At 35.9% G+C, this 15,454-nt stretch overlaps 1 protein-coding gene across 7 annotated transcripts in view; it reads right to left on the minus strand.

Annotated features, from left to right (window-relative positions):
- Window positions 1-15,454, minus strand: part of CERT1 (ceramide transporter 1) — a 147,199-nt gene that overhangs the window by 48,218 nt on the left and 83,527 nt on the right. For 5 of the 7 annotated variants that reach the window (XR_010413103.1, XR_010413102.1, XM_064596251.1 and 2 more), the window contains 4 exons: window positions 11,920-12,006; window positions 9,469-9,561; window positions 8,883-8,960; window positions 2,042-2,137 (listed from right to left, as the gene is read on the minus strand). Coding sequence is in view for 5 of the 7 variants with exons in the window: in XM_064596251.1 (XP_064452321.1) it covers window positions 2,042-2,137; window positions 8,883-8,960; window positions 9,469-9,561; window positions 11,920-12,006 (354 nt within the window). In the remaining 2 variants the exon portion in view is untranslated. The remainder of the gene's footprint in view (window positions 1-2,041; window positions 2,138-8,882; window positions 8,961-9,468; window positions 9,562-11,919; window positions 12,007-15,454) is intronic. The other 2 variants (XM_045896593.3, XM_064596249.1) reach the window with 1 other exon arrangement.

Here is a 15,454-nt window from a genome sequence, read left to right on the forward strand (position 1 = left end):
AATCATGTTACTATAGGAAGAACTAGCTCTCAATTTATGGAGTGCTTTATGGGTCCAGACACTGTTAGGCATTTCACATATAGTTTCTCTCTTAAAATCTCTCTCACCAAACTACTTTTCCCTACATGCTTATTTATTCATGTTATTGGGACTGCTATTTTCCCAGTCACCCAAATTGGAAACTTTAGACTTTTAACTCCTCCCCTCACACTTCACATAGTTCTTAAGCTCGTCACTAAAATTCTGTAAGACATCTAACAGCTTCACTTTTATACTACTGGTTACTTCTTTTAGGTAGGCTTTCATCCCCATGTACTTGATTCTCTTAAGTGGTATACTTGGTCTCTAGTTTCTTCCTTATCAGCTTCGTCTTCCTAAAATGTTACTTTGCACACAGTGGCTAACCTATTGCTATAGACAACAGACTATTCTCCTTGGTGGGCTATTTTATACTCTCCATAATCCAATCCCTCTCTAAGGATGTGGGCTGAAGGAACACTTAGTCTCTACTTCTCATTCCACACTGAGGGACTTTATCTAGACTATCACTCCTGGTTTCTCTTCATCCTTCACTTTCTCTTCCCTCGGGAGGCAACAATGATTTATCGGAATGTTGAGTATAGAATAAGGACTGGAAGGCTTGGCTCACCCCTTTTTTTTAAAGAGAGCATGTGTCTTGGTTTTCTTCTGGGGCTTACTCTTGTGGGGAAGGCCTGTGATTATCTAGCTATGTCAGAATCATTATGTTTAATTCTCAGGTAACATATTAGCAAGACCTTGTCACTGCTACTCTGAAGTTATATTCTCCAATCAGCTTATTAGATATATAGCTAATATTTAGCATTTCATCTGCTTATTTCTTATTTCTTAATTAGTTCCCTATTCAGGAGGAAAATAAATTCCAACATCTGATATTGTATCTCTACTGCTAGAATAATTCTGGTCAACACAGTCTATGCAAAACTCCTGAATAAGAAGTTCGCTTTCAAGTTTTCGCTTGTGTTTATATTTTTTATCTAAAATATCCTTGCCTCACCTTTGTCACAATCTTGCTTCCATTTCCAGACATAGTTCAAATGCTTCTCCTCAGTATAAAACAATCTGTTTCAAATCACAGAGATCTTTCTTTTCCAATTTTCTCCACTACTTATCTGTGCTCTTCGTTGAATTCATTATCAGACAGAAACAAATAATGTCAATATCCTCCTTTCCCAACCAAAGTTTCAGCTTGGAGAGAGTCTTATTAAAAATCTCTTTATCTTTAGCATAGTGCCTTGGGCATAAGGTATTCCAAAATTCAATGCAGCTGCTGTTTTGAATCCATCTCTACATCCTATTCCTTGCTCTTATTCTCTGTCTCTTGTGTTTAAGGATGTGAACAAGATTAGCAGACCCATCTCCAAATATTGAAACAGGATGCAATGAGAGAAAGGACAAGAAGTGAGGGATAGATGAAAAAGGGGAACAAAGTGACATCTGGGTACAATATTTAGTATATTAAAAAATAAAGAGAAATATCCAAATAGAGAGCCATCAACTAATTATGTCTTATTCATACCTAAACACCCAAATTTTATTTTCTCCATGGCCCAGGCAAAACAGAACGGTTTGTACATAGATTTTTATTGTGATCATAAAGAAACTGTGTAAAGGGGTGCCTGGGTGGCTCAGTTGTTAAGCGTCTGCCTTCGGCTCGGGTCATCATCCTGGGGTCCTGGGATCAAGCCCTGAGTTGGGCTCCCTGCTCAGCGGGAAGCGTGCTTCTCCCTCTCCCACTCCCCCTGCTTGTGTTCCCTCTCTCGCTGTCTCTATCAAATAAATAAATAAAATCTTTTAAAAAATAAAAATTAAAAAAAAATAAACTCCATAAAAACCAAAGTACATTTTACTTCTTAGTATCTGGTGTTTCTTTGATCATATGTAGTAATTTGTTTAAAAGGAATTTTAAAATGCTACTCTCATTCACATCAATAGTTAGTAATGATACTATGACTGTAACAGAGCTGCAGTTAGCAACCTATAACATTTTACTGGGAATTACCTTCATTTCTCCTTCTTCTACAACCAACTGCCAATTAGCATCTCCACCCACATCCTGTAATGAGTAAGTCATGTGGTTTTGCACCATCTCTTCAACCTTGGAAAGAAAAATAAAGCCATAAGAATCCATATCCAATGAATAACCATGACATAATCTCTAAAACAGAATGGTATTCAGTTTGTTTCAGTTCAGAAATGTTCTGAGAAAGCTGAGCAACCAAATGCACAAAGATTAGTAGATGTTATATAGAGTTGAAGAGTTTAGTCCACATTCCAGATATCATATCCAGGTTAATGACAGGGGGGAGAAACGGAGAGAAAGAAGATGCTTCACTCAAATAACATATATTGGCCTAATGTGCATAAAGTGAGCAAAATAAGCATTTTCTGGGAAAAAAAATTCCTTCCTTTACCATAAAATGCTTCCTTACAGAGATAATGTCTTAAAACATAAAATCACGTGACACTAAGGGTAAAAGGGACACAAAGAGATGATCTAGTCCAGTTTCTATGTTTAAGACTACAAAGATAATAGAAAGTTTGTTATATGGCAAGATTTCCCTACGAAAAGATAACAAAATTTTCATTACTTCACTGATAAATTTCACTTCTACCATGAATATAAGCCACATTAAAAAATAACCAATCCCCCATCTTTTTGACTCCAATTTCACTGTTTCACATTCTTTTAGGGAAAATGCAAATATTCATATATGCAAACATTTACAAATAATCACCTTTTAGTGTCTTCCTTTAAATTATTAATTAGTCTTTTTTACTGAAAAAAAAAATTTTTTTTTTTTAAAGATTTTATTTATTTGACAGAGAGAGACACAGTGAGAGAGGGAACACAAGCAGGGCGGGTGGAAGAGGGAGAAGCAGGCCTCCCATGGAGCAGGGAGCCCGATGCGGGGCTCGATCCCAGGACCCCGGGATCATGACCTGAGCCGAAGGCAGACGCTTAACGACTGAGCCACCCAGGCGCCCCTTTTTTACTGAAATTTAAATAAAACCTGTGCTTTTAACTATCACAAATTACTCCTACACATTTTATATAAGCAAATAAAACTGAGTATTTCACACTCCTAGAATCCACAATCACATTCGCTGGTAAGATTTCACGTGAGTGCTATTAAAATGCAAACTCTCCTAGTTTGAAACGTGTTTATAAACAGAAGTGAAGTGATAAAAAGATGGTTTCTGAAGGACTTTCTATTTTAATCATGTACGCAGAGACACTTTTTTCTAAGCTCCATTTTCTAACCTTTACATCATAGTTTTGTTTTATATAATAAGTACATTAAGAGAAGGCAGGGAAGAGTTGGAAATGTGTATAATATACTTCACTTAATTTATTCTTAAGTTTAACTACTTATTTTACATAAAATCTACTGCATTCATTAGGGATACAGAATAAGAACCAGGTTTACACATATTTTGAAATAAATACAGTAATGGTTTGAGGGCAAAAATTGCTAAAATTATTAACTCTGGGGGTATAATTTTTCTACACAAAAGGATGTTATCAATATGTTACAGTGACATGTATGTCTACATAAAGTTTTCTAGATTTCAGAATGCATTTTTGCTTGTAGGTATGACTTTAAGAATCTCCCTAATTGGTAATAATCATAAAAGTTTTTGATAAAAATTTTATACTGAGGTTCTACAATCTATTTTTGTACTAAATAAAGCACTAACGTAACATTTTATATCTTTATTCATAATCCTCAAAACACTGTGAATGGTGTTGGGCTACAGACTTGAAATTTAAAAATGTGACAAATAGTACATTCTATAATTTAAAAACTTAAAAAAAAATTTTTTTTTACAATGTTTATGTATTTAAGTAATCTCTACACCCAATGCAGAGCTCAAACTCATGACCCCCAGATCAAGAGGTGCATACCAGCCAGGCGCTCCATATTCTGTACTTGTATAAAGGCTTCATTAGAAAATATAACTCCAGGGGCTGCCTGGAAAAATCTGTGTGCCTCTCTAATTTTGAAATCTGCTCTGAGAGAATAAGGAGGACTAATGCAGGCTTTCCAAGTTATGAAGACATACAAAACGTACCCGAGTTCCCAAAGAGGAAGGAACAAAGAGAGTTCCAGTTAGTATGCATAAATCGAACAACTGCTGTAGCACTGGCTTGACTCATTTATCTGTGTCCACACTGATTGGGAAAAACTTTTACCCTTTTTAGAACCAAAGATCTTAAAAATTTTTAGATATGAATATGTACTTTGTAGGTGGGATACTAGCAGTTGAGAACACCAACATTTATTATGAGATTAGAAGCAGAAAGAAATGCTTCCCAGAAAAAGACCTACTTTAAGTAGACCACTTGTGAAAGAAGAATGTAAAGGATTTTACTCTGTTAAAAAAGAGTTCTGTTTCAAAAAAATTTAGTGCCAGTTTAAGCTCTTTTGTCATAAAGTATGCAGGTAATTGTATTTTTGTTTGGGAGAGGATTCCTGCTAACTTATTTCAAATGTTTGAATAACAAGAAGATATTTTTGTGTTTTGATCCCAAAGAAACCAGAGTTCACAAATATGAAGTGAAAGCTATTTACAGAGGTTCAAAGAATGTACAGGAAGCACATTTAACATCGTCTTCTTAGACAGATGAAAAATAGTATTACTACTGTTACCACTGCACCTACGGAGAAGTGTTCAGCCTTTTGTTCTTACGTACTTCCCTGACTTAAGAGGGCTTGAAAAAGTTCAACAAAGAAATAAACAAGATGAATTTAGTGCTGTGCTTCTAGGAAATTAAAGAAATCGAAGTACCCAATTACTGTAGTAACCATCTCTGCAAAGCTTTCATCATGGTATCTTTATCCATTATGGCATCTTCCTTGAGGTAATATCACTGAGATTAAGAAGAGAGGTGATACAGGTAAAATCTCACTATAATAATGAATTCACGTTCACTGCAATAAAATCTGAAGTAGTAAGTGTTACTTACTATTGGGGCAGTGACTCGGGCATTCGTGACCACACTGACAATTCGAATCTACCCTAATGATCTGCTCTGTTTATTGTTTTTAGTTATGACTAAATATCAAAAATAATTGGGAAACAAGGGGCCATTAAGTTGGATGACAAGAATAAACACAAAGCAAATTTACCATTTTAGTAGGCTCAAAATTTGATACACTAGGAAATATTATTACTAGTAACATCTGCTATCACTTTAAAAAACAAAAGACTGGATCAAAATCACTAAGGCAGGTTTCATCTGCTTTAATAGTGTTCACTAGTTTTAATCAGACTAAAATAATTTCAGGAATCATGCCCTTGATTTTTTTGGACCTAGAGTTGAAAATAAGCTGACATACACAGCATCTTAGCAAATGACCTATGAAAAATGGAGATAAAGCACATTTAAAATAAGAGATGATGGCACACCAATTCTAGTCTTTTCTTCCACCTCCCATTTGAGTCACTCAGTATGTCAAATGGAGGCTAACTGGATTTTTCTAACATTATCAATTCAGAAATTTTTATTGATGATAAAACAAAAATGTAATGAACAAAATTCTAATGAACAAAAGTCCAGAAGGATTCAAAGACTGCTCAGACCTCTTTTCTCTTACTCATGTGAAAGGAATACAACTATGCTTATTGCTACAGAGTCAGAGGGATTTGTTGGATAGAATAATTTATTAATAACAAATTAACAGTGTACTGTTAACCCAAAAGAAAAACGGACAGGACATGAATAGTCAATTCACCGAAGAAATGCAAAAGGCCAAGAAGCAAAAATACTACTTTTAGTCTATCAGACTGGCAAAAATTAGCTGAATTATAATACTCAGTGTCAACGTAACAAAAGAAAACTGAACTGGGAGTGTAGCTGGTTCAACTTTTTAAATGAACAGTTTGGCATTAAGAATAAAAAACCTCAGAAGTGTTTATGGCTTTTGTCTTAATTCTACTTCTAGAAATGTATTCTAAGGAAATAACTGTACAAAGTGTACAAAGATATATATATACACACACATGGATGTTCTGTATATCAGGATGCTCCTGTAACACTATTTATAATATTTATTTATAATAGAGACAAACTGAAAATAAATGTTCAATATTAGGTGAGTAGGTAAGTCCTGTATGCACATCCATAGTAACAGACAAGGAGATTAGGACCCATGTTTACCGATGGGAAAATGGGCTTAATTATAAACAAAAAACCAAAAACAAAAACAAAAAAAAGCTGGTTACAAAATAGTATATGCGAAATTGCCTACTTTGTAGAAAAAGACAATTACTAAAGTGTGTGTGTTTATCAGTATGTGATTTTATCTACTCTACTTTCTAGTTCTGCTAAATTAGAAGGTATTATTGTACAATAAACAGGGGAGGGGTTAAATAAATAATTACGACAATAATAAAGTGTCACTATGGACATAAAGGGGGGAAAGAGCTTAACTGCCAGAGCCCAAGTCTGCTAATGACAACAAATACTTTAGCAAGGACAATAAATACTTAAAGAGCTCAATGTCATTTTTCCTGCAATTTTGCCTCTTTTGGCATATAAAACAGTACAATAATTAAAAGCTAAAAACAGAATCTGAATTATCATGAGCATCATATATTTAAAAAATTTCACCAGAAAGATCTTTCTCAACTTATACACAAGTTACACAAAATATTAAAAAGTATGCTACAATTTGGCAAAGTCTTGTAAAAATCTGGGCTCCTGTGTCTCTAATATATTCATCTATACTTGAAGAATTTTAGGTGTTTTAAAGCTCTATAGCTTGGGTCCAAGGTGGGCATTCTGAAGCCTTAATTCTTTTTTTTTTTTTTTTTAATTTTATTTATTTATTTGAGAGAGAGAATGAGAGAGAGAGAAAGCACATGAGAGGGGGGAGGGTCAGAGGGAGAAGCAGACTCCCCGCCGAGGAGGGAGCCTGATGCGGGACTCGATCCCGGGACTCCAGGATCATGACCTGAGCCGAAGGCAGTGGCTTAACCAACTGAGCCACCCAGGCGCCCCCTGAAGCCTTAATTCTTAGGCATCTATTGTGGCTTACCCTCTTTTACTGCTCTCATTACATTTTCATTTATAGCCTGTGTATTTGTATAATTTAAGGGTACATGGTGACCAGTACTGATGAGCTTTAGTCTGTTACTTTATTATTTTAATGCCAGGTGGAGTGTAGCAGAATAAACCAAAGTATCCCAATATTATCTAGTTTTGTCACTGATTTATTGCGAATATGAGATGCTTTTAAAAAGCTTTCATAAATGAACAAAATTAAGAAATACTGGAATAAGTTTGGTTCTGGGTGATTTCTGATGCAGAACTGATACATCTCTTTCTCAAAAAAGTTCAAGGAGAAAAAAAAGCAGCAAAAGTAAAAAAATACACTTTGAGTCTTAACCTTCATTTTCTTCTTTACTGCATAGTTAAACAAATGTAAATTTTATTCATAAGTGTAAACTAAGAAATCTGTTCTAAATTATGACTTTAAAAAACAATTACGGAATACAGTTGACCCTTGAACAATACGAGTTTGAACTGCACAGGTCCACTTATATGTGGATTTGTTTTAATAAATATAGAGCAGTACTGTAAATGTATTTTCTCTTCTTTACAATTTTCTTAATAACATTTTTCTTTCTCTAAGTTACCTTATTGTAAGAATACAGTATATGATACATATAACATAAAATATATGTTAATCAACTGTTTATATTATTATAAACTATTACGAACTATTAGTAGTTAAGTTTTTGGGAAGCAAAAGTTGTATGTGGATTTTTGACTGAGGGGGGGTCGGTGCTCCAACCCCCATGTTATTCAAGGGTCAAGTATACTCTGATAGATAAAAAATAATGTAGAAAATTTTGATTATTCAAAGAAATTGTATAATAATAGCTAATAGATAGCTATATAATAGCTAATAAAAGCTCACACATATCTAGCATTTACAAAATGCCAGGCTTTAGCGAGATCACAGTCCTAGCTAAATCACAAAAGTGAAGCACAGAAGAGTTAAAAAAGTTGTCCATGATCATACAACTAACCAGGATTTAAACTCAGTCATTCACACTAGAGAGCTCAGCTTCTTAACATAAGCTAACATAACGTAAAATACAATCACCATAAAAATACAAAGCTGAATGGCAAAGATATAAGGATTGAAAAACTTTAAAAACTAATGCTGATATTAAAAAACATTCCTTGGATAATACTTTGACTTTATTATGGAGGCAGGGACTGCAATCATCTAGCTTCCTGTCTTAAATTCCTAAATACTTAATAATGCATCTGAACAAGAATATTAATTTACAACATTCAAGGGTAATGTGCATAACAAAAATAAAATCAGTTCAATGGAGCTTAGTTTGACAAGAGTAATGAGACAAATATTTTAAAAAGAAACTTCCTTGTTGAATTATGAGATACTTTAAATTAGATTAGAAGTGGGGCTGCTTAAACCTGCTTTTATGCTGTAACGTATCCTGTAAACCATGCTCATCAAAGTTGCTGAATCCTGTCTGAAGAAATAGATACTACATGGTATTTAAAAACCAGGTATCTTCTACTTGTTTCACTTCAATTTGAAATCTTTCAGGAGTACCTCCTATATGGCAAAATTCCAAGCTATTCACAGCAGAGGATACAAAGGGCACATGCAAGCCTGACAGAGGAACTATTTAGTAGATAAGGAAGGCCTTTTTTTTGCCTTTTTAATGCTTATTGTTACTATTTAAAACTCAAAACCAAAACAAGTGGCCTAACCAAAAGATATCTAGGAACTGGGAAAGCAGGCCGAAATATAGCACAGACAGACTCAAGTCCACTCTATACAGTCATACAGTACCTGGGAGCTGAATCTGTGAACATCGTCAGAGGCACTGACTAGATCAATGGAAGACATGGAGGAAGAGCGACTATAGGGCTACCAGAGACAGACAAAGAAAAAACCAAGTAATCAGAACAAAGGCACAACAGAGCATTCAGTACCAACTTCCAAACACAAGATAAAGAAAGAGAGAACAAAGCACTATATGAAACAAGCTTAGCAGCAAGTGCTGACTTCATGCACCTATTATGGTTTATGCTCCAAAATCTTTCTAAAAAGAATGCAGTGCTTCCAATAATACAAAATAATATCACTTAACCCCAAAGAAAAAGTGATTTAACATAACTGGTTCTGCTTCTGGTTAACTATTTTGGACTAGCCATTCCCTATATCCCCCATCCCCCCTTTCCCCTTAAACAAAAAAGAAAGAACATATTCAGAAGAAAATTTCTAACTGTTTTGGAGGATGTATATGGAAGAAAGTATACAATACCAAAAAAATCTCATTCCTAAATTCAAGAAAAGGGAAAACTTATACAACAAGATAGTTCCATCAACAGTGAAGAACAATATATATTTCCAGTAAACTCTGACATTAGCTTACCTTTTGGACAAATCTATGAGTCCCCACAGAAGAAAAGGCATCTCCAGATGGCATGGACGTAGGCCAGTGTAATCTGACCTTTTCACTCTGTGACTAAGAAAACATTTAACATTAGGTGGGAGGGTTTTAAGGTATACTTTGCAGCTTAAGAATGAATACTATAACCTGAAACTACCAACATTTAATGACTGAACACTTTAGTACTTATAAATATTTGAATTACAAAAATACTCTGAAGGTTCAAGCCTTGCCATGTCCTGACACTTACTTCATGTATTCTAATTCAATCTCTTCTTTCAGACTCCATACATACCACTTTGAGTAGGGATTGGTTCTTTAAATTTGCCAGACTCTCCAATACCGGTATGGCATTATTTACCATGAATCCGTATTAACACTGCTGTTGAAGTAATTTCTTATATCTAAACTCTGGCCAAATTATTCTAATCATTCCACTTCATCAGGGTTGTGCAGGGCCATACCACTTGAACCACTGTCATTTGCTTCAGTTGTGTTACAAAGAACATAGCACGGATATCTTTATCTCCTTTCCATGAACGTGTTCAGCCTTCAACCCACTGTGTCACTCCTGTTAAACTGCCACTTAACTTCCTTCCTCCTCCTGAACTTGCCCAGTTTCTTCTCACTTATTCAGTATCTACTAAATATAAAGTACCAGAAGCCGTGCTGTGTTGTGTGTGTGCTCATCTTCTAACTATGCAGAAGACAAGTGGTAATTTCTATTCAACACTATCTGAACAGAACTGCTAAGATCTCATTGCTCACTCATCACTTCACTGAAAATTTCTTTCCTTATGTTGGTAAATAATGTAGAACCATGTAAACTCAAAAATGTGTCATTGAAGAATACCTTAGTAGTGGCTGTGCTGCTGGGAGTCCTGTGCAAAATTTACTGTATACAACGAGGGAAATGATCTGAATCTTTGGAACTAATTTCATGGATTACTGACGCTTACTATTCTAGAGCATTACCACACTATAATTACCCTTGTGATATCAACATGCCCATGAGGTGAGATCATGAGATCATGGTCTGTTTAATGACCCATTCTGCAGAGTATCTACCACAGTGTCAAGAACAGACTAAAATCAAATAGACCCATGAATATTTTTTTTTCTAAAGTTTACAAAAGTTTTCATCGATCCTCTTAAACTCCAACTCAACCACTGTATTTGGTAGAGTAGCATTTTAGAGTCAGAAGTGATGATTTGAACCATCTTGTGTAACTCCTTGTTTTACATATTAGAAAACCAAGGCCCAGAGAATTTAAGCAGCAAGTTTACAGCCACATAGTCACTGGCAAGACTAAGACTGAAGTTGTCTTGACCTACTCTCCCCAAAATACCACAACTTAGATTAAAACAAAAACAAAACAAAAAAACATCAACGTGAAGAATAAGAAGAAAAAAAAAACATTTAAAAAGCCAACACTAAGATACTTCTTCAGGTAATACTTTCGGCATCTAAAAATGGAGCTCATTTAGGAACTGAAAGCTTCCATTCTTATTGAATGCTGCATAGCATCTTTTTACAGCATAAAAAATGACTAATAAGCTTTATAAATGAATGTAACAAAAACTTTTTATCACTGATTTAGAAAAAAAATAATGAAAGATAAACATGAAAAGCAAAAGTCACTATTGCAGGTGATTTACCCTCAGGGAGACAGACCAGTGAATAGGCATAATGGCCATGACTACCTCAGCAATGACAGGAATGAAAAAGCCAACTTTTCTATGCAAGTTCATTTGTAGTATAACCGATACATTTACGAATTTATTTGCAAGATACTTAAAGCCCTGGGAAGAGTAACTAAAATTCACCCTTAAGTACCATCTAGTGGTAATATATGGTAACTGCATTGTTACAGAATTAAAAGGATGCAAAGGATCAAATTAATCCTGAGACTAGAGTTGAAGGATTTAAGAAATGTTTTCCTTCAATTTCCACAGAAATAGCTGGGTATAACTGCTGTGAATTTGATAATGATAAAATACTGAGCAAAGTTAAAAGTGAGGAAGATATTGAAGGTGAAGGTGGTGAAAGCAATAAAGGGGTTAATTCTTGGTCATCTTCCTTGTGAATTCATATGGTTGGTAACTGTGATACAGAGAAATTCAGACTGTTTCACTCAGATTAAACATATGCTTGTTCTTAATAGACAATAAAGTTGGATACTTCAAGGGGAATAGGCAGAATATTTCCATTTAGTTTCATGTTAATTATGCGTGATTCCTTTAAGTGATCAGTGGTCTTTCTACTGCTTAAAAATTCATCAATGAAGGAACTGACTTGTAAAGATTCTTCTACATTTGTGACTCAGTATAGACACAGTTCATTTTCTAGGTTCACAGTTTTCAAATTCCATTTATATAAAATAACATACATCAAGGAATGCCTAGTGTTAGAATTTTTAATAAAAGATATACCTGTTCCTCTATTTTATCTTGTCTGTCAAGAGCAGCTTCCACAGCATCAAAGAACTCTTCTTCATTAATCAGACTGTTTGGACCTTCCTATTATTCAAACACATGGGAGAAAAAAATCACTTAAATAAAACAGAAAAAATTTCCCTTATTAAAAAGCAACTTAAAAAAAAACAAACCCTTTTATCTCATCATGCTTACCATGCAAAAGAACTATTCATTACTAAATCTACAGGACACACCAATCTTTATGCTTACTTGCCCCATTAGCAGCATTTATGTGAATGACTCTCTTTGAAGAGTTCTCTCGCCAGCTTGGATCCTAATTTCCCAGTTGCTCTCTACCCAAGCCTCTTCTTTGGAATTAAATGTGGGTGTTCCTCAGGGTTCCACACTTGCTCTCCCCACAGCACTTACTCATTTCTAAGGCTTTGGTCATCATGAGGTGATTCCCAAATTCATAGGTTATCCATCTCTCTCCTAAGTGTTAGACCTTTGCATCCAATAATACTTAAGATCTCCTCAGGTTAATGATGCAGTTCACATGCAACATGTCTAAAACCTGTTTCTTCCCCTACCTCTACACCAATCGAAAGCAGACTGCTGGGCCTGTCCTGGATTCCTCCCACTCCCCTCATTCATTCACCACACCCTTTAATCTTACTTTCTAGATATCTAAGTTTATCAGTGTCTATTCCTACTACTCTATGTTAATTTAGGCTATCTTTAATTCTAACCTGCAAGACTGAAAAAGTTTGGGAAGCCCCCAATTCACAACTGTCAACTTCAATCCATTCTCCTCACTGCAGGGACCAAGAATGATTTTTCTAGACTGTAAACCTGAAAACTTCACTTGCTTAAAATCCATTGCCCGAGGCTCTATAAGGATTCTTCTGTAACTTGCTAGCCAGTCTAACCACTCCCTCCTCTCCATCAGCTCCACCCTCCAAAGATAAGGCCTTTCAGTTTCCCCGGGGCAAAATGCCCCCCCCCCTTTTTTTTTTGCTTCTGGTTTCCAAATTTTTTCCTTCTTCTCAGCCCCTACAAGCAAACACTCTAGGCTGCTCACCTGGTTAATAGCTACTCAGCCTACTCATTCTTACGGTTTTACCTAAGATGTTGTTTTCTCTGGGAGGCCATCATCCCCGCCTCAAAAACCTCTTAGTGCTAACAGTGCTTCATAACTGCCTGTTAACTAGCCTGTTTTCCCATTATATAGGTAGGGCCCTCAGGCAGGATCATGTATATCTCCATGCCTAGTACAGTGTCTTACATATACAGTAAACCTTAAGGAATGAATTTAAGATTAAAAAGTAATTTCTGAAGCTACAGATGACAGAAACATTTAGGTTTTGTTCAATAATTAGAACATCGTAAATGTTTGATAAGAACCAAAATAAGGTTATAATCTGAATCAGTGTCTAAAATCCATGCAAAAGTAGTACTCACACAAGAATATAGAATAATTTAGAATATAGGGGCGCCTGGGTGGCTCAGTCATTAAGCGTCTACTTCCGGCTCAGGTCATGATCCCAGGGTCCTGGGATGGAGCTTCACATCTCTGACTCCCTGCTCAGCAGGAAGCCTGCTTCCTCCTCTCCCATTCCCCCTGCTTGTATTCCCTCTCTCGCTATATCTCTCTCTGTCAAATAAATAAATTAAAAAATCTAAAAAAAAAATATATAGAAGGCTCAAAATATCAAAAGGAAGGGGAAAAAAAGTATAAAAACAGAGGTCCTAAAGGCCCTAGTTCACTTAAAAACTGGATATTTAACTTGATACCACAGGGGGTCAGTGAGAAAAAAACTGAAGTACCCTTAACCATTTTCTTCATTAAAAGAGAAAGAGGGAAGTACATTTTAGATGGATGGAAAAATGATTGTTTATTTAACAAATGCCACTAAAATAAAACACAGATTCCTACATTATACCATAATCTTAAAAAATCCAGATGTACTAACAATATATTAGAAGAAACTATTAAAAACCCAGTAAATATAATTATTTAAAGTAGGGAATGTTTTTTTAAGCATGATACCAAATGTAGAAATAAGTACATCAAAAGACTGAGGGATTAATTACATGAAAGTATAAAACTTTTATATGACAAAACCAACAATCAAAAGTTTAAAAAACTAAAAAAGGAAAAAAATAATTGAAAAATGAAAAGCTAATCCTCCGTATCTTCTAAATCAACAGAGGAAAAAAACCTCTAAAACCAGATAAAAATATTAAGGGGCATGGATAAGTGAGTCATTAAAGAATAAATGCCAATGACCAGTAAACTTTTTTTTTTTAAGAAAGTCTACCTAATCATATTAATAAACAATAAAAAAAAATCTGAAACTAGTTAACAAATGTACTTATTAGCACAACGTACCTCTGATGAGGGAACAGAAGGCAAGCTGAAGACAAAGCACAAGCTGACACCCTGCAACCTCCCCCTACCCCCTATTCCTGGGTGGGACATGTATGACATCCTTCCAGGAATCTCCCAACTATCTTAATGTTAATGCCTTGCTAGAGGAGAAAACAACTTTGACAATGGCAAGGCCTCCAGTATCCCTCCCCCCCCAGTCTTCTTTAACACATGAAAATCCTTTTGAAACCTCCCTTTTTCCTAACCTCCCCGACCCCATAGTATATAATAAGCTCCCCCACAACCCCAGGGGCAGCAGCTCCTTCTGCCCAAGGGTCCTGTGTCTGTGCTTTAATAAAGCCACCATTCTACACCAGAGACGTCTCAAGAATTCTTTCTTGGCTGTTGACTCGAGACCTCCCCCCACCAAACTTCACCTATATTCCAAAACCACATCCTACGGTGCCCAACGTGGGGCTTTGAGTCTTTGCATCTGAACTCTGAGCTTCGGTACAAACTTGGTGAGTACTTTCTCTTTTCCTTTACTTTCAATTTCTGTAGCTCTTCAAGGAGTATGGTCTTATTGGAACATTTTCATGTCAATAGCTCAGGCTGTAATCCTCTAGCCCATGGCTACTCTCTGGGGAGGAGAAAGCCTGCCTTTTGGCTGGAAGTTAGTGCCCTGTCCGGGATGGTAATAAGACCCAGAAACTTGATGCCCACTCTTTATTCCTGTCCTTATACAAAGTTGTCTGTCTTGGGGACACCTAAGTCACCAGGATGGCTGCCAACCTTAAGACTCCCATGTGAAGTTTCCTCCTGACTGATCTAATGTGGTCCCCTCCACATCCCTGGTCTAGCTGCTTCTGGCCGTGGGACCTCCACTGGGAGCCAGCTGAAACCAGTACCAGATGGAATTAAAACCCAACTGGGGACCATTTCCTAGGGAAGTTGACTTTATAAAGACCACATGTGTTGGAATGTCACTTAGACCATGATGGATTTCCATCTTTACTATTCACCGTCAATGTCCTCTACTAACTACTTAAAGCTACAAAATTTGGTAATTTCCCCCTTGTAAAACTTTTCCAGTATCTTCCATGGGTTAGAAATGGCAGGGCAGTATGCAACCATCAGGGCACAGGACGGCACAGCATCGTTTTTCAGTCCATTCACCAG

Source organism: Mirounga angustirostris, unplaced genomic scaffold (genome assembly GCF_029215605.1).
Source record: "Mirounga angustirostris isolate CCGP_5_RB_7025 unplaced genomic scaffold, mMirAng1.0.hap1 SCAF_7, whole genome shotgun sequence".
Classification (NCBI taxonomy): domain Eukaryota; kingdom Metazoa; phylum Chordata; class Mammalia; order Carnivora; family Phocidae; genus Mirounga; species Mirounga angustirostris.